The sequence below is a fragment of the Centrocercus urophasianus genome, unplaced genomic scaffold (assembly GCF_019232065.1).
Source record: "Centrocercus urophasianus isolate 14NV4802_14NV808 unplaced genomic scaffold, USGS_Curo_1.0 seq_27, whole genome shotgun sequence".
NCBI classification, from domain to species: domain Eukaryota; kingdom Metazoa; phylum Chordata; class Aves; order Galliformes; family Phasianidae; genus Centrocercus; species Centrocercus urophasianus.
This window is the reverse complement of record NW_024884833.1, coordinates 314,064-336,527: the sequence shown is the minus strand read 5'-3', so window position 1 is coordinate 336,527 and position 22,464 is coordinate 314,064. Positions and strand designations below refer to the sequence as shown.

The following is a 22,464-nucleotide window of genomic DNA, read 5'->3' as shown; positions in this document are numbered from 1 at the left end:
GGGGGTCACAGAAAAAGAAATATCAGTAAGGCTAGTTAATTTAATGTCCCCAGACTGCACACCTTGTCTAAACAAGTGTACATAAAAAGCATAAAAAATTACAAAACACAGCTGACTTGGAAAAAAACGAACCTCATAGTAGCCAGCTATTCTTTAATCACTATGCATTTCTTGGAAGTTCCATCTGATTTGTCCTTACATCTTCTAGAATCAGGTATTTAAAAGATTACAAAAAAAAAAAAAAAAAAAAAAAAAGCTTAGCTCCTTCAAATCTCTGCTACTACCTGCAATGTATAATCCTGGGGATTGGAGAAGGGGACAGAAAACAACTAGAAATGACCAGATGTTTGAGCCTTTCTTTCAGTCCATGTGGACACAAACTCAGACAGACTGTTCCCAAGCAATATGACAGGACTGTTGCTCATCTAGAATCAGTGGTATAACTCAATCTTCTAATCAAACAAAAAAAAAATAGACAGAAAAAGATTGTGTAACATATAAGTGTTATTGTAACACACCATACAATGTAACTAACTGACAGGTACATAACCAAGTATAAATAGCAGTTTTGTGAAGGACAAAATACAAGCCAGAATGGGAACACCACAGCTGGAAAGATAGTTTTTTTTTTCAGGAAGATAATATTTCATTAGGGCAGACTTTGTTTTTCTTTAAACACCTCTGATAAAAATAGTTTGTGAGAGTATTTAGGATTTCAGTTTTCTGATATTTTTTATCAACATATTTGTTTCAAACTGCAGAGTACATCTTCTTCCAGACAGCTATTATCATGCTGATGAAACTCAAAAACTTCAGTATTTTAATTTACTGCCTATAGCTAACAATCCAAAGTAAAGCCTGACCATGGGTGCAGGGAGAACACGGTACACTGTGTTCACACAGTCCACATCTGCATGAGTCAGCCTTACTAGTTCAGCTACTTTGACCTTTAAACAAAGAATTTGCTCTGCTGACAGAAGCAGGAAAGAATGTTTGGCCTGCATTGCCATATCAGCATCTGCTACTGTTGTATCCAAATTCCAAGTAAGTCTCTGCTGTGCAAGAATTGAGAGGAATGGAGATTCCAGTAACCAACTAGCTACACGCATTTCACCTCTATTCTAAGCTCATTAAGGAGACAACCAAAATCACCTTCATGAAGTTAAAGAACCTGTGCTTGAAATAATAGAGAAGAAACTGTAAGTGAAAAAGTGAGTGAGCGGCAAATGAAACAGTGGAAAATCCTGATTATATTTTTCAGAGTTCAGTCTTAATTCCTGTATAGATGACGCATCAAAGCATGTTTTTCTAGGCCTCCAATCATTAACTTTAAAGATACTGACCATATCTGTTAACATAACTAAACTTCTGCATAAGTCTCTTAGCACTCAGAATGAGGAAAAACTTCCCACTTCATTAGTGATCCAAGAAAAACCCAGATACAGAATCATTTGAGTTGGAAGGGACCCTTAAGGGTCATCTAGTCCAACTCCTTTGCAATGAGCAGACACCTACAGCTGCATCACACTGTGCAGAGCCCCGCACAACCTGAATGCCTCCAGGGACAGGACATCCACCAACTCTCTGACCAGCATGTTCCAGGGCCTCACCAACATTACTGTAAAAAACTTTCTCATATCCAATATAACTTCTCCCTCTTTTTGTTTGGAACCATTTCCCCCTGTCCTATCACAACAGACCCAGCTAAAGAGTCTGTCCCCGTCTTTCTTACAGAGCCCCTATAGACATTGGAAAACCACTCCCAGTTCTCCCTACACCCTTCTCTTCTCCAGACTGAACAGTCCCACTCTCTCAGCCTGTCCTCACAGGGACAGTGTTTAATCCCTTGGATAGTTTTCGTGGCTCTCCTCTGGACAGGCTCCAACAGGTCCATATCTCTCCCGTACTGATGACTCCACATCTGGACACAACACTCTAGGTCAGGCCTCATCAGTGCAGAGAAGAGGGGCAGGATCACCTCCCTCACACTGTTGGCCACGCTTCTTAGGATATGGCTAGCTCAGGCTATAGTTAGCTTTTTGGGCTGGGAGTGGACACTGCTGGCTCTTGTCCAGCTGCCTATCCATCAGTACTTCTAAGTCCTTTTCAGCAGAGCTGTGCCTTATCCTTACATTCCCCAGCTTATACTGAAGCAGCAGTTGCCAAATGCAGTGACATGGAATGTGTAGAGTACTGCGTTATTTATTTTTTTGAAGGTAGAATAAAAGCCTTTTAGAGATGTTTCAGATCTTGAAGATCAAAATGTATTTTTTTTTTATGACCATATTCATTCCCTGTTCCATATTTTACATTACACTCCAGATGTTTATTCACAAAAAATTAGCATTATACATTTAAACAAAGACTCTGTAAGATGCTGAGGATCTAAACAACTAAGTCTCATGAATGACTTTTAAAATAAGGGTATAGAAATATGGTAAACATAATTTCTCCTTTTCCAAAATTCATTCACTAAGCATTTCATTCACTAAGCCCTGGAGAAGACGAGGCTCAGGGGAGACCTCATTGCTCTCTATAACTTCCTGAAGGGAGGTTGTAGTGAGCTGGGGGTCGGCCTCTTCTCTCGTGTCATTAGTGATAGGACCAGGGGGAATGGCTTCAAGCTACGGCAGGGGAGATTCAGGCTGGACATGAGGAAGTATTACTTTTCAGAAAGGGTGGTCAGGCACTGGAATGGACTGCCCAGGGAGGTGGTGGAGTCACCGAGCCTGGGGGTGTTCAAGGAAAGGCTGGATGTTGTGTTGAGGGACATGGTTTAGTGGGAGCTACTGGGAATAGGTGAATGGTTGGACTGGATGACCTTTTAGGTCTTTTCCAACCTTGGTGATTCTATGATTCTTTTCCCACGTTAATCTGATGTAGATTTCTAACCTGACTTTCCCCAAACTAAAGAGAAGCATATACCTAAGTGAAATGCTAAAATTCTTATTGTGAAGTCACGTTCTGTTGCATTTATTTGATCCTGCAGAGAGAATTGGCTCTAATAATAAGTAATAAGTAAGTAAATAATAAAGTAATACTTTAAATCTATTAGAATGCTATGTTGAAAATAAAAGATACAAGAACCAACACTGATAAAATGGAAAAAGGAACTAAAAAGCAAAACAAAACAAACAAAAACAAACCATCCAACCCAACAGTATCATCAGTTCCCACAACTCACAGCTGCTTGGGAAGTAGTGGAGACACTTCTGAAAAGCACATTAAAAACTCTAGACTGGTTCATTAGGACATATATTTAGAACAAATAACTGAAACACAGGAAGTAACATATTTTTATACATATTTTGGACTACCTCCACAGTTGCTGCTAAAGCGGTTCCTTCAGTAGTATGCTTTGAATTTTTATATATATATATATTTGTTTATATTTTTTATATATATATATATATATATGTTTAATGTTTCAGCTAATAAAAACAATAAGTAGACCTAGGGAAAAACAATAGAACAAAGCAATCAATATTTGCAGATGAATTTATACCACCATCATCACCTTTAAATACAAGTTTTTAATAACAAGCCACTGTCTACCATGCTTTTACGATCAGTTCTGAAATAAGTAAAACAAAATTGCACTATGAGCTTTGATTTCCACGTAATCTTAATTTTCTGACCTCTAAACTTCTTTATCTCCACTAGATACTGCAGCCAGCCATCAGCATATAAAAAATGTCTGGTTTAGTCCACATCTATATGCAAGCAGACAGAAAAAGCCAGACAATCAATGATTTAAAGAGAGCAAATGAAATAACTATGAAGAGTGAGGAAGGATTTTAAAAAGTAATTCTCCATACAGTCTTTTCTACCACAGTGAATAATAGGTTTCTGTGGTTTGAGAAGTACCGCAGTGTGGTTGATACAGCAGAAGGAAGGGATGCCATCCAGAGGAACCCTGATAAACCCAAAAGGTGGGCCTTGTGAACCTAATGAGGTTCAACATAGAAAAATACAAGCTTTTGCACTTTGGTCAAAGTAATCCCAGGTATGTATACAAAATGGGAGAAGAAATCCTTGGGAGCAGCCCTGTGGAGAAGGACTTTGGCGCTCTGGATGATGAAAAACTTAAAATGAGCCAAGAGAGTATGCTTGCAGCCTGGAAGGCCAATGATATCCTGAGTTCCAACAGAAGAGGTGTTGCCAGCACAGCAAGGGAAGTGATTGCTTCCCTCTATTTTGCCCTCATAAGGCTACACCTGGAGTACTGCATTCAGGCCACAAGGACCATGAGGACATCAGCACAAGAAAGAATTGGAGCTGTCTGTGGTCCGAAGGAGGCCCATACAGATAATCCAAGGGCTGGAACACCACTTCTGTTAAGACAAGTTGAAGGAACCAGGCTTGTTCAAACTGGAAAAGAGAAAGCTCTGGAGAGACCTCATTGCAGCATTCCAATATTTAAAGGAAGTTTATAAACATGACTGAAATCAACTTTTTACATGGTTAGTTAGTGATAGGACAAGGGGGAATGTTTTAAGCTAAAGGATGGAAGATTTAGATTAGATATCAGATGGAAGGTTTTTTTTTTTTACTGAGAGAGTGGTGAGGTGCTGGGACAGGCTGACCAGAAAGGTTGTGGATGCCCCATCACTGGAAGTGTTTAAGGCCAGGTCGGACAAGCCCATGGGCAATATGATCTTAGTATTTGATCTACTGGCTGGCAACCCTCCCCGTGGCAGGGGGGTTGGAACTTGATGATCCTTCAAGTCCCTCCAACCCAAGCCATTCTGTGCTTCTAACTGACACACTAATCAACTATTACTTTTAAAAGTAAAGTGGTGTCACAAGTTATTTCAGTTTCAAAGAGTTCTTAGTTGCTTCTGAACCATGTCCTGGGCTAGCAAATGCCACAATGTTTAATAAAATTTTACACCTAATCTAGTTTTAAGTATACATTGTCCAATCAATGCCAAAACCAACTTTGTTGTTTTAACAAGGAAAAAAATCACACACAAAATTTAGTGCAAGTTTAATCCCAAGAACAATTATTTAGTAAGTTAATTAACTGTGTATCTCAACAATTATCCATGCAGAATTTAAAGTTCAAAACATATCTGCACACTAATCTTCAGTGTACTGAATCAGGGGAAAAAATCCCAACTGGTGAGGTAATTTATGGCACCTATAAACAGTCTTGCTAAGGAAAGGAAAAAGTTTTGAAAAATATCAAAAATAGTAGGGCACAAATACTCTAACCAGATATGTACACATTAATACAGTAATATGAACTGGAATATAAGCATTAGCTTGTTAATGTGCTCGTGACGGCTGACATGACATTCAGACCTGATTCTAAATTTATGGCCCTTAACTCCCATGTGGGCTCCACTTGAGGATATGAGGAAATACGAGACGAAAATATCCTCAGTATTAAATTACCACACAATGTCTTTTCAAGTCTTAACATCACTATTTTTGCTGAAATTCTGACCTGAAATAATTAACAATCCAATAGAGAAAAGTCTCTACTGTGGTGGTGTTGCACGCCTCACCCCTGTGAAACAATCTGTACAATATCTGTACAAATTCATTTGGAAATTCCTCAAAAAACATTGTCACTTATGTGACACTACTTACGTGCACTACCACTTTTAAGCAGACTACATGCAGAGATTAATCATATTTTGCCATCCTATTATCACACATTCTTTTGTTTTACTTTGTTGCACCTTTAGTAATATGGTGATAAAATTAGACTGAACTAACTGAAGCGGGACTTTGTACTTGTGTTCACTTCTGGGAAATATCACAGAATGTGGGCTAATGGCCAACACTGACCTCTTCCAAGCCAGCTACGAACTGGAGAGAGGTTTTTAAGAGCTGGAACAGTGAAATAGTCTGAGGCAGTCTATTTTACTTTTTTTTTTAAATGTGTTTTTAGTCAAATGGATTAAGCAGGACTCAGCATTTATTCCACAGACTAGAAAGCTCCAGCAAAGTATTAACAGAGACAAAAATATTTCTTCTTTAGAACAATTTCATCTCATAACATTCCTAAAATATTAAGACAGGCAAACAATAAAATAAAAAATAACAAATGAACAGCACTATCAAGGGACTCCAGATAAAGTATAAAAACCTTTTTTCCTTTGGAAAAAAAATCAGAATTCTGAACAGAATGCTGCTATTACACTGTAAGCATTAACTTTACACTTTAAACTAATTTTGGGGCTTGCATATAAAAATGCATAACACTGAACAGTCTCTAAACCCTCACCATATCTATTCAGTATATCTGAAACCAAATAAGCCTCAAAAAGTACAACAAACTAAAATTTAAAACAGTACATTGCAATGCAGATTGAAGAACAAGCAGCTAGTGTTTCCCTCTCTTCCCATGCACAAACTCCTCTACAGATGTTTTTTCGCTTGTTTGTTTTTTGTTTATTTGTCTGGTTACATTTTGTTGGAACAGTTCTACTATGAGTAAATATGAACAAGCACTTCAGGATCATCTTGCTTCATCACATATAAGAAAAATTTCATGTGAAAGATAAAAAAGCAATGGGTTTTATTTTCAGCAGCTTTTTTGGTCCATTTCTTTAAGAGGCAAAACAATTATTTAAGGCATTTCAATTATCAACCAAACTCTATAGTTTGAAACTAGTTTTGAAACAAGTATTTGTTTCAAAAATAGTAATGCCTTATATGGCGTAACTTACTGCATCTACCAATTGCCTAAAGCACAGGAATGTGAAAGAAACCCTGATGCCAAGAAAGTATCTTCTAATCTGCTTTTCTGACTCTTTTTATTTACTGACAATAAAGCATGCACATTGTATTTAAATGAGAGCTAAGGTGACAGGAGAACTTAAACACAATATTTATTAGTTTTTTTCCATCTTTATAGGAGGAAATACAATTGCAAGTTCAATTACTCATTAAACTAGAAAGTCTTGCTCCAGGATTCAGGTGCAGCTGAGCAAGTCTCTGGCATGTACTGTCAGTGCACCGTGATCTCATGATGTTTACCTGCAGTGCTTAAGAACTCTTTTCAAGCTGAAGTTACACTAACAAAGTTTTCTTTTTATTTTATCTTTTTTGTCAAGATGTACGCCATTTATAACTCAGTTAGAACTGGTTATTTAAAGAAAGGATACTGGAGGACTGGCCTCATTCTGCTTACAGAAAGTACATTTGGCCAGATCATAAACACCAAGCAGAACCTTATTCCGAATTTTAAGAATAGGACCAAGTCCAAACTTTAAAGAACACATTAGGATCTAATGTGTCTATCAGCTGATAATATTCTGCAAAATCTGTTAACTTCCTGGTATGTCATGGAAGTGGCCAAAGAGAAGAATGGTAGAGAGGGAAAAAACCTTACCTCAGATATACTGCAGACCTACGTTTGACCTATTTTCCTTTCATTTTTGTTTCCAGCAGCTAATTCTACTCAAATAAAAGGACAGTCTTCAATCTTCTTAATGTTCTGCAAAGCTCACATACTTCCACTCACAGGTAACTTAGATACATAACTACATAAGTCAGAGCTGGACAAGTCAGAATTAACGTTTGCATGAGTGCTAAAATATCACAAGCAACTGCTTTATCGTGAACTGAAGAGAATCACTGCACAAGTATCACTGGCCAGTCGCTCCATGCTCCTGAACTTCACAATCCTGCTAATGAACAGGAAATTCTAACAACTAGTCCTTGGATTCAGAGCTACTTCAAGGTCACCACTTCCTAACACCAGCCCTTCTGTTACAACATAAGCTGAGCTACTAGAACCTCAGGGATGGTGGGCAAGGAGTTAAAGAAGGGAAAGAGATAGGTTTAGTTTCTCCATCAGGTCAGTAAACTAGCTTGCCTTAAAACATGGCTGTGTTATCACTAATCACTACTGCCAGCACTCAGGAAGGAGCCAAGAACGCACTGCTACAGTGGGAGAAAATAGTAAGGTGATCCCTTCCAGGCACAATGCAAGAAGTATATGAGTCCTTACAATGATTTTTTAATTGCTTCATAGTTAACAGAACAGATTTGCTAAATTGTTCAGTCCTGCAGAAATAAAACACAAGTATTTCAGTGAAATAGTTTCATCTTTGGCAAACAAAACCATGCCCCCAAAAAGTTAAAGTTTTAGTTCTTAGTTTTTTTGTTCAGTTTGTCTGCTGCTTAATTTTGGCTTGGGTTTGGTTTGGGAGATGGATTGTTTTTTGTTTGTTTAATATCTGGTCAACACAGGAGAAACTATAAAGCAGAACTAGCGAAACTACCAACTGACAAAGCATTGCACCTGCACAGGAAAAGTAGTTCATAATAGCTTACAGAACAATCCACAGTTAATCCCAGCATACTCAGTTTACACACAAACACTACTGGCTGTCTTTCTTTTGATCTAATATAACCAGTAGTAATTTTAAGAAGTTTTCAAAATTGAGATCTAAATACAGATAGACTAGTAATCCCAGTAAGTTCAGTGAGATCTTAAGTCCATGCACTAGATTTAGGAGATTGTGAGCAACCCAACAAAAACACTGTAGTGACAAGCACCTTGTCTTTTTCATCCACAGAAAAAGCACTGTATTATCCTTTTGACTTGATAAATAAACCCTGAAGTCTTCATTCAAGAGACAACTCAGCTAACAAATACTTTCTAAAAAAACATGCACTTTTACGTTAGTCACTTTCCTATACTTATATACGAAAATTAGTCTGATATAGCTTGATAGCTATTTTCAAATCCCTCCTTAACATGGCAAATACAAAGTTCCAAAATTTCTTTCACTCTTACTGCATAATTTATACACATTTCCATACAGTTTCAGATTTTACTAGTTAAAAATATATGCCCATTAGAAGAAGAGCACGCGATCAGTTATCATTTACTTTGTTTGCATTGTGTGCAGCAATAGACATGCTAATTCCTTTATTTATTTTAACAGTTTCTTTACCAGGTTAGGCTTCTCTAATTTTTCCCCTCTCCTTTTTTTCTGATGACAATACATGATAAATCAAGACCATTTTATTATTTCTGTGAACAAACATCAACAACTACACAGTCTGCCTATGTAAACATGCAAATACACAAATACACCATTAGGGTTTTAATCTCTTCTACATAGTTTCATATAGTGTCAAAGCACACTAGAAGTCAGTGAGGTAAACCACAAATGCATCGTGTACAGTCACATTACATTTTAACAAAGGAAATGTACTACATGTTTCACAAGGGAAATAAGATGATAACGACAACACAAAACTAAAACATTTGTCCATCTTACAACAGCTCATTTATGTATAAGGTACAGGAAATTTGTTTCAAAAATATCTCAATTATTCTAAAGTTGGAGAGAAGAGAGGAATTTATAAAAATTTTAACCCTAATAATTCCTAAGAAACATGATATATTTAACTGAATTATTACTAAGAAAATATTAAAGCCTGTAAAAGATCAGGAATCCAAAAGAAGTGTCTTATATCAATTACAAAATTAGACATTATTGAATCTGCTCTTCAGAATTTTGAGACCTCATGAATTGCCAGTAAGTGCCAGGAATCCTGCCAGTGTATAGCAAGCCAATTAGATCAGCTTCTCCTCTGAACTGACTCTAAATCTAAAGAAAGATACTCTATGTAATCATCAAGGTTTAAAACACAAACAAGAAATAAAAATGTGTTTGATCATATAATCTGCCCAGGACTTGTCTGGTCATATTTTCCTACACTGCGAGGATGCAAAGAAAGTTTACAATACTTACTTGGGATACATTGGCTCATAAAGATACTTGTCTCTCGCCGGAGGGATTTCAAAAAATAAGATGTATCCATTCGCAGTCTGAAAGAGAAATACTGATAAAATGCACATCTGGACATCTACACAGATTCCTGTCATTTATACGTCTTACACAGAGTGAGCACACCTATGCACTTTTCAGACATACTAAAAAATAGTGCTTTGAAATTCATTCCATGTAAAATCCATACCATTTCTCAAAACCCACTGAACATATCACTCATCTGGGAGAAAACATGAAAATATGCTGTTGATGTAGGCATCCCACAGAAGTTTGTTTGACTCATACAGATCTAAATACATGAAAATAGACAGGTATGTGGAACTTAATCACCTCATTCCCGAAAGAAATGAATTGCTAACAGCATCATCTTGAGTATCGAATAGGAGAGAATTAGCTGTGCTTTCACAGAGAGTTAATGCAGAAAGCAGAATGCAGCAGGCCTTCAAAGCAAGACCTCCAGGTGCTTCAACACAAATATACACCAAAGAAGCCAGGCATCGCCTGTCAGTACTAGTCATCCAGGTAGTTTTGAAAAAATCTTAATTGATCCATCTTTTGATAACACAATATATTTTTAAACTCTTTCAGTCTGAAAAAAAAAAAATCTACTATAATTCAAAACCCAGTTATATTTTGCTATTCTGGAAGACTGATCTAAAACCACAACACTATTCAAAGACAGACAGAAATCATTTAGTTATCAGATGTTCCAATCATGAGTAGAAGCTAATACAGTGCAAGATGGGCAAATAATCAGAAAAGCTTATTGTTCAAAATTAAGAAATATGATTTGTTGAAAGCACAAACTTAACCTTTAGGCAAACTGGCAAATGAACTTCAGTTAAACAGTATTTTCATACAAGCATTTCAATATTGGCTGAATATGTACCTAAAGCATCATTACTAAAGTTAAGTAGCACTGAAATAAATGATTTCAAGTTGCTTTGCAAGGTGGTTTCCTTTTCTGTGAACAAAGGAAAAAGTAACATCTGTTAGCTTCGTTCATCAGTTCACAGAAATCATGTTTTCTGAAATGAATTTGTGCTTCAAAAAAGTCCAAAAAACAAAAGAAGAGCACAATTCTTGCATTCAAAGCAAAAACCTTTCCTATGTAAAAGTATCGAAGCCATAAAGGTGATACTGAGACGGCCCAAAAATAACTGGAAGATTTTCCATCAGCAGTAATACATTCCAGCATTATATAGGAAATAAAAAACAAAACCCCAACCCACCAAAGATGCTCATTTTTAGTATCTTTACAGTTTCTTTCCATTACATCATTAAATATTTAATCTCTAAGTTACCTTATACTGGAAGGAAAAGTAAAACAATACTGTGAAGTAATCTTTATACTGATACTGTACAAAGGGCCTAGATGAATCCCATTCAAAACACAAGTTACTATTGTTACAGGTTCATTTCTAGACAGAACGTCAAATTCTGTGAACAGCTGGCTGAAATGCAGAAAATTCAACCAGATACTTGCTGGAAATTGATCCCATTTGTTTCTACATTGCTTTATAAACACCTGTGCTGCAACAAAATTTAGTGAAGTTTCATCACTGTCCTCTATTCCCTAATCATTCTCACCTCTGACAGTCAAAACAAACATTCAGTGCCTTACAAGGGATTTCACTACATGTTTTCTCATCTGTTGCAGTGTTTCATAAAGTTGTGCTTTAGTTTTGGGAATAGACCCTGAAAAACAACCTGTACTGGAGGACTGCCCAAATCAGACAGAAGTCTAAAATGCCAATATTTTTCTCTGCATTGAACCGTACTGATGCAAGTTCATTTATTGGCTAGGTTCAGTTGTCATGGTAGTACATACTAATCTAAGCTCAGCAATACTGGAAAAAAAATTATTAGCACAGTAATATAAGAAAAGAACCTGCAAAATACTAGGGGATAAAAAAAAAGAAGCAAGAACAAACTCTACCAAAAATGAACAGCAATGGTGAATATGATAGCCCAAAGCAGGACAGTAGTTTACAAATGTACCAACAGTTTAACACAAGAAGATAGTAGTAGTATAAATGCTAGAATTTCCAGAGAACAACAAGCGTGAGAACTTAATATAGCAGAAGGTGGTTTAAGCCTACCAGAGATATTATAAAGCCTTACGTGCCAGATCTAAATTTGCCTTCAGTGCGAACAGTAATTACCCCACACAGATGCTACAAATTGATTCCCCCCTCCCTGTTTGGCCATTTTAAATTCTACTTTGTGAAACCTAAGTTTGCAATATGTGCATATACAATCTGACATTATCCCCAAAATTGAAAATTATGCATTTAACTGCAAAAAATAACTTGGAAGTCCAGTAACCAAATAGAAAAAAATAAAAATAGCCTCAACGTTTGTTGAACCATAAGGTCTTGAGTAAATGGATCTCAACATCATAGAAATAACAGACAAATTAATTCAATATAACAAACTACATCGCTTATGAATTCCTACATTGTAACATGCTTAAGTAGTTTACTTGTGATTATATTCTGGGTTATAAAATCAAAGAATTATTAGTTCATGATAAAATTTACATTTTAAATTTTAAAATGTAAAAAATTTTAAATTTTTTGCTACTGTAGATAAATACGATCATTTATAACCTGAAAATATAATCTGATGCAAACAGAAATATTAGAGTAACATATTACTGCATTGATTTCAATTGATCTTTTTAAATGGTTTAAACATTGTAAGGTAACTTATCAAGAAAAGAATATCCCAGTGTTACATACAAAAATGGGATCTTAGGAATTTTATTAGAGGCAAGAACAATTTTATCAACCATCTAGTATTTTCCACTATGACAGAATGTGTGACTGGTTTAAAAGATGCTACAAGGCCCACTTTAAGTATAGAAGATGGTTTATATTAGGAGGTGAAATCACCATACCAAACAAGACAAATTACTACACAATTTGAGATTCCATATTCCCACCTTCTGATGGGTAATTTTAATGACTTCAATCTTTCGCAGTTTTTCACAAGGAAATCCAACAAACTTGACTTTAAAAGCTATGAAAAAATATACAACTAATTTTAAACCAGTTTGTAATATAAGATCTGGCCCAAAGCTGCAAGAATCACATACTGTATTCCGAATCACTGTATTACTGCATCACATACTGACATTCAAAATGTCTGTTTTTACTGTGTCTTACACCTCCATCTTTTTTCTAAATATTGGAGCTCAAACACTCCAGTGAACTGCTGTGAGCATAGCACCAGCTATGAAACACCACTAAATACATTTTTCCCCACATGCAAAACATGAGTTCAACTTTTCATCCATTTAAGACTCACCTTTCTGAAAAATCCATAAATACTATTTATAAAGCCAGACGTGCTTATGTTGCCTAACTCCTTAATTATTTCCTTCACTCACATCTTTATTCTTCAGATCACAAAAATATTGAGGTACTGCACAACCTCTAGCAAATACATCTAAACATTTTAATAACGAACTATAACTCATTCTTCAGAGAAAAAAAGCACTAGAACTACTAAAGAAAGTTTCTAGTATCCCCCTTGTTACCACTATCCCTTACTACTCATGCAAGATAAATAATTTGTTGTGTATATAAATTCCAGATTTCTGCAAGGAAATTGGTAATACAAAACTCTTCTTACAAATGATTTAACGACAATAAGAATATAAAAACTCTACTTACTGAAACAGCTATCATGGAGCTGTCAGGCCGCCATTCTGCTTGCTTATAAGGTCCAAACTGAGAAGCTGCTTTTGATAGTTCCTTGTAGCTCACAATTAATACACTGGGCTGAAGGAAAAAAAAAGGAACACAATAACAATTACATTGTTTGTCTAGAAGAACTGGGAATGTAAAAAATTACCTTTCCTTACAACATGTTTCTCTCAAAAAGAAAAGTTTAAAAAATGAGTATTTGACAATGCATGATACAATGGTGCTTTTGAAAAAAACTTAAACTGAAGCCATACCACATTAATGTTCTTCATCTCACTTTCAAATAAAAGACAATAATATAGGTTGGTTCGTTTAGGGATCAGTATATTAGTTTAAGGACCAATACATTAGTTTAGCAAAAGGAATCAATCAGTGCTAATTCTAAAACTTTTAATTTCAACTTTACTTGGTGTCAGCAGCCTTGTTTTCTTCTAATTCTGCTTCATATGAAGCACTGGAGTCATAACAGACTACTTATCTTTGCATTTCACAAGGTGCAAGGAAGCCTTCCTCAGATTTTCACATATATTGTTTTGGAAGTTGCTCATGATGGCATGAAACAGAAATTTGCCAAACTGGGGAAAAACAGCTAAAGGTCAACCAAAAGGTCACTGGAACAGGCTGCCCAGGGAGGTGGTGGAGTCTCCTTCTCTGGAGATGTTCAAGACCTGCCTGGATGCCGACCTGTGCGACCTGTAGGGAACCTGCTTTGGCAGGGGGGTTGGACTCGATGATCTCTGGAGGTCCCTTCCAACCCCTACAATTCTGTGATTCTGTGAAAAGTTTAAGTAATTAAGTCAATGGTGGAAAAATGGGTATAAAGTGGGCATAGGACTACCCCCAATGCAACCACGCATGCCCAGAGGGACATTAGCATATACTAATGAGTTCTTGAAAAAGAATATGCATGCTAACGTATGCAGATGTATGCCTTCACGGTTTTTACGTAGAACCTGAACTCTGAGAGAATGTTCCTGTTTGTCAAGTCTTCCGGTACCATGAGGAATAAAGGAATGCTGCTTTCTAACACCACACTGCAGTTAGAGACTTTTCTTCCTGGATTTCAGATGAAAGCAAGCAAGCAAAAAAAGTTATTTCCGAGAACAGAAGACAAGGGACTGAAATTAAAATGAGAAAAGAAAAAAAATGAAACACTTCTAATAGGCTCATATAATGAAACGGACTGTCAAATTAGCCAGAATGAAAAATTTTTCATAAAAGATTTGGTGCCGTCTACTAATACTGTTTCTGCTAAACAGATGGACCACTGTACTAAATAGATGATATCCAGAAAATTTTTTTCACATCTCTTCAAGAAAAGGTCACAAGAAACGATGCAGACAAACAACTTCTGTAGTTTGTTGAAGTGATTTTGCATACGAAGGGAAGTGCCCATTTCTACCTTTATTCCTGGGTACCAGATCATGACTTCCAGTGTCATGAGGCTCAGACAAAGCTACCAAAAGCACAGTCTTCATTCCTTTTCTTGAAAACAGTTTAGAGCTGACATAAAATCCTAATGAAAGACTACCTCTTTTTGCTTCCAGGCTTAGAAACAGTCTTCCTCTCTAAACTTAAGACCTGTTTTCACTTTTCTAATTCTTGGACTAATAGTAGCTTTCAGCTTAGACAGGTATTCCCTTGTTTGCTGCCCTCCAAAGAAAGAAGACAGAGAAATACGTGCATATACATTCGTTTGAGCACGACCATGCTCAGTTCTTAAGAAAAGAAGAACTGAAGATTTCCTGTGAAACTAGTAATGATTCTTTCACACAAACTGCAACTTAAAGCTAGCAGAAGCTTCCCTGAATAGATGAGAAGCCATTTCTCAATCCATAACAAAGAAAGTCTAGCATTTTAGTACAGTATATTTTGCTCTCAGTAAAGAATATCAAGTCAAGCAAAAGCAGAATCCCTAAGTCAGCACTTGCTTTTGAATTGAACAGTGAGGGAGGATGCTCAAAAGATACAAAAATAGATAAAACGGAAAAAGTGAGGGGAATCATTAAAAAATGCACAGTAATATTATCCACCAAAGATTAAGTTAATTCTCTAGCGTTCCTGTAATAAAAAAGAGATAAATAAAATACAACTTCCTGTTCCCACAGTTAAATATACCACATCTCCTTCCTTTCTTATCCACCACTCAGTTACTTTGCCTATCTCACAAGAACCCTTTCCACAGGTCTCAAACTCTGAATCTTCTGTGCTCAATACTTTCTAACATTAAAAAAAAATTTTTTTAATTAAAAAAGAAATGAAACATTTTGGATGACTAGTACAGAAACAGAAAAACTGCACTACCTATAAAACCCTTACTGTATAAAGCCAGCTCCACAGACGAAGACATTCAATTCAACTACCTGCTTTAAAACTGACTTCAATTTCATTACTAGTTGTAACATTGTTTAGTAAGAGCTCCCTTGGACTTCTAACTGAGAAAGATGGACACCACAACAAACACTCAGTGAAAGTTATTTGAAATCAATAGTTTTATTTAACTTTAACAAAGAGTTTTACCATCTTTCCCACTTCCTTTCTTTTTGCAAACAACCTCATAACATTGGATCATATGAATTAATTTTTAATGAAGAGGTCTATCAAAATATACTGGCCGTACATAAAAATCTCTCAGCAAACTAGACATGAGACATTATAGGTTTACTTCTCCAAACACAGGCATTCCACCATGTGAAGTGAAGACACACTGAACAGACTCTTAAATGTGAACTGGCCACCTTTAAATAGCACAAGTCATACAGACTTGAACAGCAACTCTCAGAGGATCAAGTACCTGCTTTTATTGAGGTGTTCAAAGGCTTCAAAATAATATGATACATTAGCTAACTGGAGAGAGGTAGAGTCACTGGCTGTTTGACAGAATGTAATGTAATGAAAGCATAAGTTTTCCTTAATTTGGATACTGTGGTTTGACTGCTGCGGGTTAGCGGCAAACCACGTGTAAAGCACATTCAACATGTTAAATAGGCCAGCAAATACAACATAAAACTACTGGACTAAGCTTGAGAATTAAAAACCTAACAGCATGCGTAGATTCAAATACTGAAACCTGTTAACGATCCTTCATCTTCAGTTGCTCTCTCACTGAGAACTGACTTGAACAAAGGCAGAAAGAACAAAACAGGAACATTGCCATTTATAGGCACCCAAAAAATTAACAAAATTGAGAAGTAACACTCTCTGAGGATTGCAGACGTTCCAGTAAGGCGCCAGCAGAGTCACGATTTTTACACAGAGCAATGAATTAGGTAGGACAGCTGAGTTAAAAGCCAATAGCAACACTGTATCCTAAGCAAGGGTAACAACTTCACTGTCAAGCATTTATGCCCGAATGCTTGCCTACGACAAGAAGTTAAAGGAACTCTTTAAAAACAGTGATGAAGTTGCATAGAAAGAGATCATTTCTGCCCAAATGCCTAAAGGCTTTGCAGAGTTCCGGATATTTTACTTATCCTACACACAACCAAGAAGTTCAGCTGTGATCCACATCTTTTTGCTCTCTGGCCACAGTTAACTGTTGAAACTCTTACATTCCCCTCCTCTAACATCTTATTATCTTAGACATAAAAATTTTACATCACTCAGAATTAGGAGGCCATTACTTTCAGAAACACAAATGTTTGTTTTGTCTCAAAATAAAATTTTCAATTCTGTATTAGGATGTAGGCACAAGATGGAAACCAAATTAACTATTCTGATGTGCTTAAAATTTAAGCGGCAGGCTGAAAGAAACAGAACGAAGGGCTGGTGACACTGAGCAGTGTATGCTGTCAGACAGCTTCCACTCCGCTTTGAAGGTTGAATCTTAGCAGGTTTATTAAGTAATAGATGCTTAAATAGAGGGGGGAGAAAGAGATGTAAACACAGACCGTGAAAAGCTATTTTGTAAGTAATGTAAGTATAAGATGGTTGCAGAAGGATCTCAAAGTAATGCTGACTATCACAATATTGTTCTTAAAAAAGAAAGTTTAAAATCAGCAGCGTATCCGTCCAAGAAATAATGCAACATGAACAACTCCAAATACTTTCTTTCTACTTCACAGAAGCTGCTGTGGAAGTAGAAAAATCAAAGTGCTGCGGAACTGCCTAGCTGCTGGCAATCACTGCCTCTCCCAAGCAGAAGTTTTCAGTCAGTGTACTGCCCAAAAACACTGCCAGTAAAAAAGGCTGTGCTCTTTGCTGTTTCCCAGTCCCCTCAATTATCAAGTGCTTGAGTATCAATTATGAAAAAACGGGTCTCTGGGATGAAAAGCAAGTTTACAAAACCTCTAACATAATACCTGATCATAGGTAGACAAACAATTTTACGTGCAACTGCTTGGAAACTCAGAGCTCAAAACAAAGATGCTATTTTCTTCAGGTAAATAATTTTGCAATGATTTGAGGGGTCATCTATTTGATATTAATAGAGGACAAACCAAAAAGGCATGTTAATATTAACATGAGAACTTTACATTTCATATGACGAGTTCATCAGTCCCGAAGGTATTTCTGTTTGTTTTTTTTTTTATTTAACGTAAGTAATAAATAACCTTATAATGGAAACAACGAACAGCTGTCACTCAATAAAATGCAAAAAATAAATGGCCTTTTCAGAGCAGTCCCCAATAGGTATCTCTGAGAAGTCAGAATCCCAGAGAATAAACCACTATGTATAAATAAAAAAAAAAAAAAAAAAAAAAAAAAAAAGAAAAAAAAGAAAAAAGAAACAAAAGAAAAAAGAAAAAACAACCGAAAAAACCCCACAAACCACAAGAGAAGAAGCAAGATATTCAGCTTGCACTGATGCCATTTGTGCCACATTGTTTACAATGTGTAACCACATGTCGTTATCAACATATCTGACCTCCATATTCCAACAAAATTTCAAATAAAAATGCAAGAGACGTTGTATCTAATCCTACCTAGAAAAAGAAGCATACTACAGTACTCAGCAAGCTATTCTCCTTAGAGTTCTGAGATAATACATCACTATGAAAGCCTAATCCTAGAAGCACAGTGGAAACAATCAGTTGTTTTTTTTTCTTTTAACAGTCACCTATAATAATTAAAAAAAATAATACAGTAACAATGGCATTTTACACACACACATCTTTTCACACATCACAGTTCCTATAAGCACTGGTGTCACAAGCAACTCCTTCTATAGCATGCCAAAACTCCAGGTTACAAAGATCACTTCTAACAGAGAACCAATGAGAGACTGAAAAGTGCATGAAGAATGTCTTGAATATAGAGAAAGTTAGCATTTAGAATAGAGATAGATTACTCAGCAATCTAGGATTCTGACATGCATGCTATCCCATAAGCTTGCAGTTCAGTGATCTTATTCAACATCAGAATATCACAAAAAGAAAAGTTTAAAAACATGGGTAGACATAAACTGTAAGCTGGTAAACATCTAGGCAATTATAGTATTTTCCCAAACATGAATAGACTCCAGAGAGCTTGTCAAACTGGTAAAGAAAGGCAGAGTCATACCAGACAGTATGACAACGTGCAAAGGTTTTCATTAAATATTTAAGGCTGGTATTTATTTCTGTCATTGCCATCAGTCTGTTAAGATCAAAGAAAGGAAACACAAGACTATATTTATACGTGCAACTACGTCACCAGACTCTATTCTTGTTTTACTCTTCAACGTTCGCAGCGGAAAAATCCATGCCTTTGTCACATATTCTCCACCTGCACACATCTTCACTCAATATCTGGAGAATAACTGAATTTGCTAAACTGCCTCGAGTTCTTGTTTTATGAGATAACCAAACTGATCTAAAATAAAAAGTTACTAAAGGAGTAACACTCTCAATGAGCTAAGAACAATGCTCCTCTCACCCCTCCATGAGCAGGGAAAAGCAAGTTTCCACTTGTTGAAGTTGCCTGGCCCCATAAATCCAACAGTAGCCACAAAAATACAAGTCTAAGCAGTGAAGATGACAACTCTCCAAATTGCACAGCAGCCTCAGGAAAGCACACTTTCAGTTCCCTGGTTAATAAATTACCTCTTTTTAGTACTTCAGACAGTTTCTTTCTAGAACTGCAGTTTCGTGTTTTAAACATCCAAATACCTAACATTAGCAGAATAGTCAAACAAGCTTTCCAATGCTGTCAATGAAAACAGGTTCACTGGCTTTCAATGACAGTGAATGTACTGTGACCATAAATTTCTTATTAAATATTCAAGAAAAACACTTAGATCAGCTGTCTTCAAACTAGGGCACATGCAAGAGAATCCACTGGGTAACAAGAAGAAAACTTTTTTTTTTTTTTTTTTTTTAAACTTTTAATAAAAATTAAAATAAAGAATTAAAAGAAAGAAACTATCCTTTTAGTTTATCTTTACATTCCTTAATTTCTATTTTGTGTATGTTTTATAACATACAAATAAGTACAGTAACACACACATACAATTTATAAACAAATATACATACATGGGGTGAGCGCGCTCAGCAAGTAATGAAATAAATTCATCACTTATTAGTGGTCTTTGTATCTACAACCTAAACTCTCTCTACAAGACAAGTTAAGCAGGTCTAGGAATTTTTTTACTCAAAGGCATCAAGATAATTTGGCACATTTTTACCCATGTCATTTAACTCAGTTTCTAACCTTAATATCTATATGGTTTCCAACCCCAGAACCAATCCACAGTTTCAGACAGATTTTCCCTATTGTTAGGTCCTAATACACAGTAGATAAAAAGGACCTTTAAACATTACCACTACACTTGAAAAAAAACACATCACTCAATGTAAGTTCACAAGCCTGGAAGTATTTAAAAGGGCCTCTCATTCTTGAAAATCTCAGAACAGTTTCACCAGCCTCATCACCTCATTCTCACACAAAGCCTTCCATATATATTTGAGATAGTGTTAAGCTTTAACAAGTACATCAGCCTGAAGGCTTTTCCACTCCATAAAACTGAATTAGTCCAATCTGACTAAAAAGTAGCTTTGTTCTAAAGAAGATACTTCTGCCTAATGATAACATTTTCTAGAATGCTAAAATTTTAGCTTATTTCAGAACAGCTAAACATACGACTTCTTCCCTTAAAAAAACAAACAAACAAAAAAAAAACACTTGCAATAAATACGCTTCACAATGCAATGAAGTCTCTTAAAAAAATGCTCAACATTCATCTCTGTCTTACAGGTGACAATGTAATTTTTTTGTAGTCTAAAATCAAGTCTGGCAAAATCAGCATCAAAATAAACCATTACATACAGGAACTTAATGCACTAATAAATTTTTCATGATCTGTAAGTTTGCTCAAACTTTCCTGCAACAAGTACATTCCTCTACCCTTCCGTCTTTCTTTCTGTCAGCTACACACTGTTCAGCATTCCAACACAAGTCCAAACTTGTCAGGTAACGAACACAGGTAATTTACGCAGCCCCTGTGAACAGACCGTAAAATAAACTGCCTTCTGGACAATAGGATATAACCTGTGAAGCATTCTACACACCTGTTCTCATTTACCTATGTTCCCAGAAAAGGCCACCAATTATGTTTTGTTGACAGCTATAGCAAGACATTTAACAACCAGCAAAAGCTAGCAGACTGCATACTTCTTCTACACTACACAGCACAAATCAAAGGGACCACAGGCCACATGATGAAGTTCACATGGCACAGGTACTGGGTTGATACTCCCTGATGCAATACATATGAAAGTTAAAATACAGCATGGGCACCCTGCCCAGGAACTAATTAATAGACAGGCAGAGCACAACACGGAGTGATGAAATCTCAGCATAACTTCAAGCAAGATTTTAAGACTATGACTTGTTGTTTGACGCGGCTCTAAAACAGCTTTCTAAAATTGGATTTTTACTTTTCTCTGAAATCTGAAATGAACTCAGAAAATTACCTGGAATCAGACATACTTATGGACAGGCAGAGATCTTACTTAGGCAGAATTTTAAAATATCCAGCATCAAAATTTAAAGTCAATATCACAACTGCTTTGTAATGCTGCACCAAATCAAACTGGCATGCAGCATTTTTTGCTAACAACATTATCAAAGCTAATTTAAAGCGAAGTATTTAATACCAATCATGTGCAGTTTCAAACGACACTGCTAAAGCAGCAACTTCCAACTAAAAGCCATTGCAATTCCTGTTCTCAGGGTCACAAAACAGTTAAACTCTCATCAAGCAAAGTTTGTGGAGTTCTGGATTACATAAATAGTCGTCACAGACAGTTTTGCTTTGTGAAAAAAACCCACATCCTTCGTTGCTGGTTTTCTTAATGCTTACAGGCTCTTTTATATAGAACATGTAACATATGCACACAAAAGACACGAAGGACTGTTTGCAGTAACAGTCCCACAAGCAGCCTCTATGTCACACCTGTGAGCCAAAATAAAAAATGAGAAACAAAAGAAAGTTGGTTCCGAGTCTCATCTCGGGGAATATGCGGAGCAGTCCAAGCAGACGGATTTCGTGTTTTCCTGACACTGCTCTGCCAGCAGCAAACAAACAAGCTGCACAACACCGGCCCACAGTAGCGACTCACAAGTAGCTCAAGGCTTCGCGAGCTCCGATCCCAATCGCAACGGCCCCTCTGGAGCAGGACGGATCGCACACAGCCGGGACACTCACCCTACAGTACCAGATGCTGAGCTGCGAGGACGACAGCACTACGAAGAAGGCCCTCCGGGGGTCCGTCTGGATGTGCAGAGGCGGCTCCAGGCGCTCCAGCGGGCACAGCAGCCGCTTCGGCCAGCCGCTGAGGAAGTACATGGCTGCGGCTTCCCGGCCGCCCGCTCGCTGGGCCTAGGCGGGGAGCGCTCCCCGCCCGCGCGACGGCCTCGGGACCAGGGGCTCGGAGCGCCGCAGGGCCCGGGGCAGCCAGCGCATAATCCCCACCGCCGCCCAGGAGAAGGGCAGCCGAGGGCTCCCGGCCGACCTCGAGCCGGCGTCGTTGCCGCGCGGAGGCGGTGGGAATAGGATCGGCGCC

General features: G+C 37.0%; 1 protein-coding gene across 2 annotated transcripts in view; it reads right to left on the bottom strand.

Moving 5' to 3' along the window:
• RIC1 (RIC1 homolog, RAB6A GEF complex partner 1) overlaps nt 1-22,260 on the bottom strand; it is a 48,189-nt gene extending 25,929 nt beyond the window's left edge. For both annotated transcript variants that reach the window (XM_042826784.1, XM_042826785.1), the window contains exons 1-3: nt 22,107-22,260; nt 13,448-13,555; nt 9,729-9,805 (exon numbers count right to left, since the gene is read on the bottom strand). In XM_042826784.1, the coding sequence (XP_042682718.1) occupies nt 9,729-9,805; nt 13,448-13,555; nt 22,107-22,247 (326 nt within the window). In that variant the 5' untranslated portion in view covers nt 22,248-22,260. The remainder of the gene's footprint in view (nt 1-9,728; nt 9,806-13,447; nt 13,556-22,106) is intronic.
• Nucleotides 22,261-22,464: the final 204 nt, after the last annotated feature.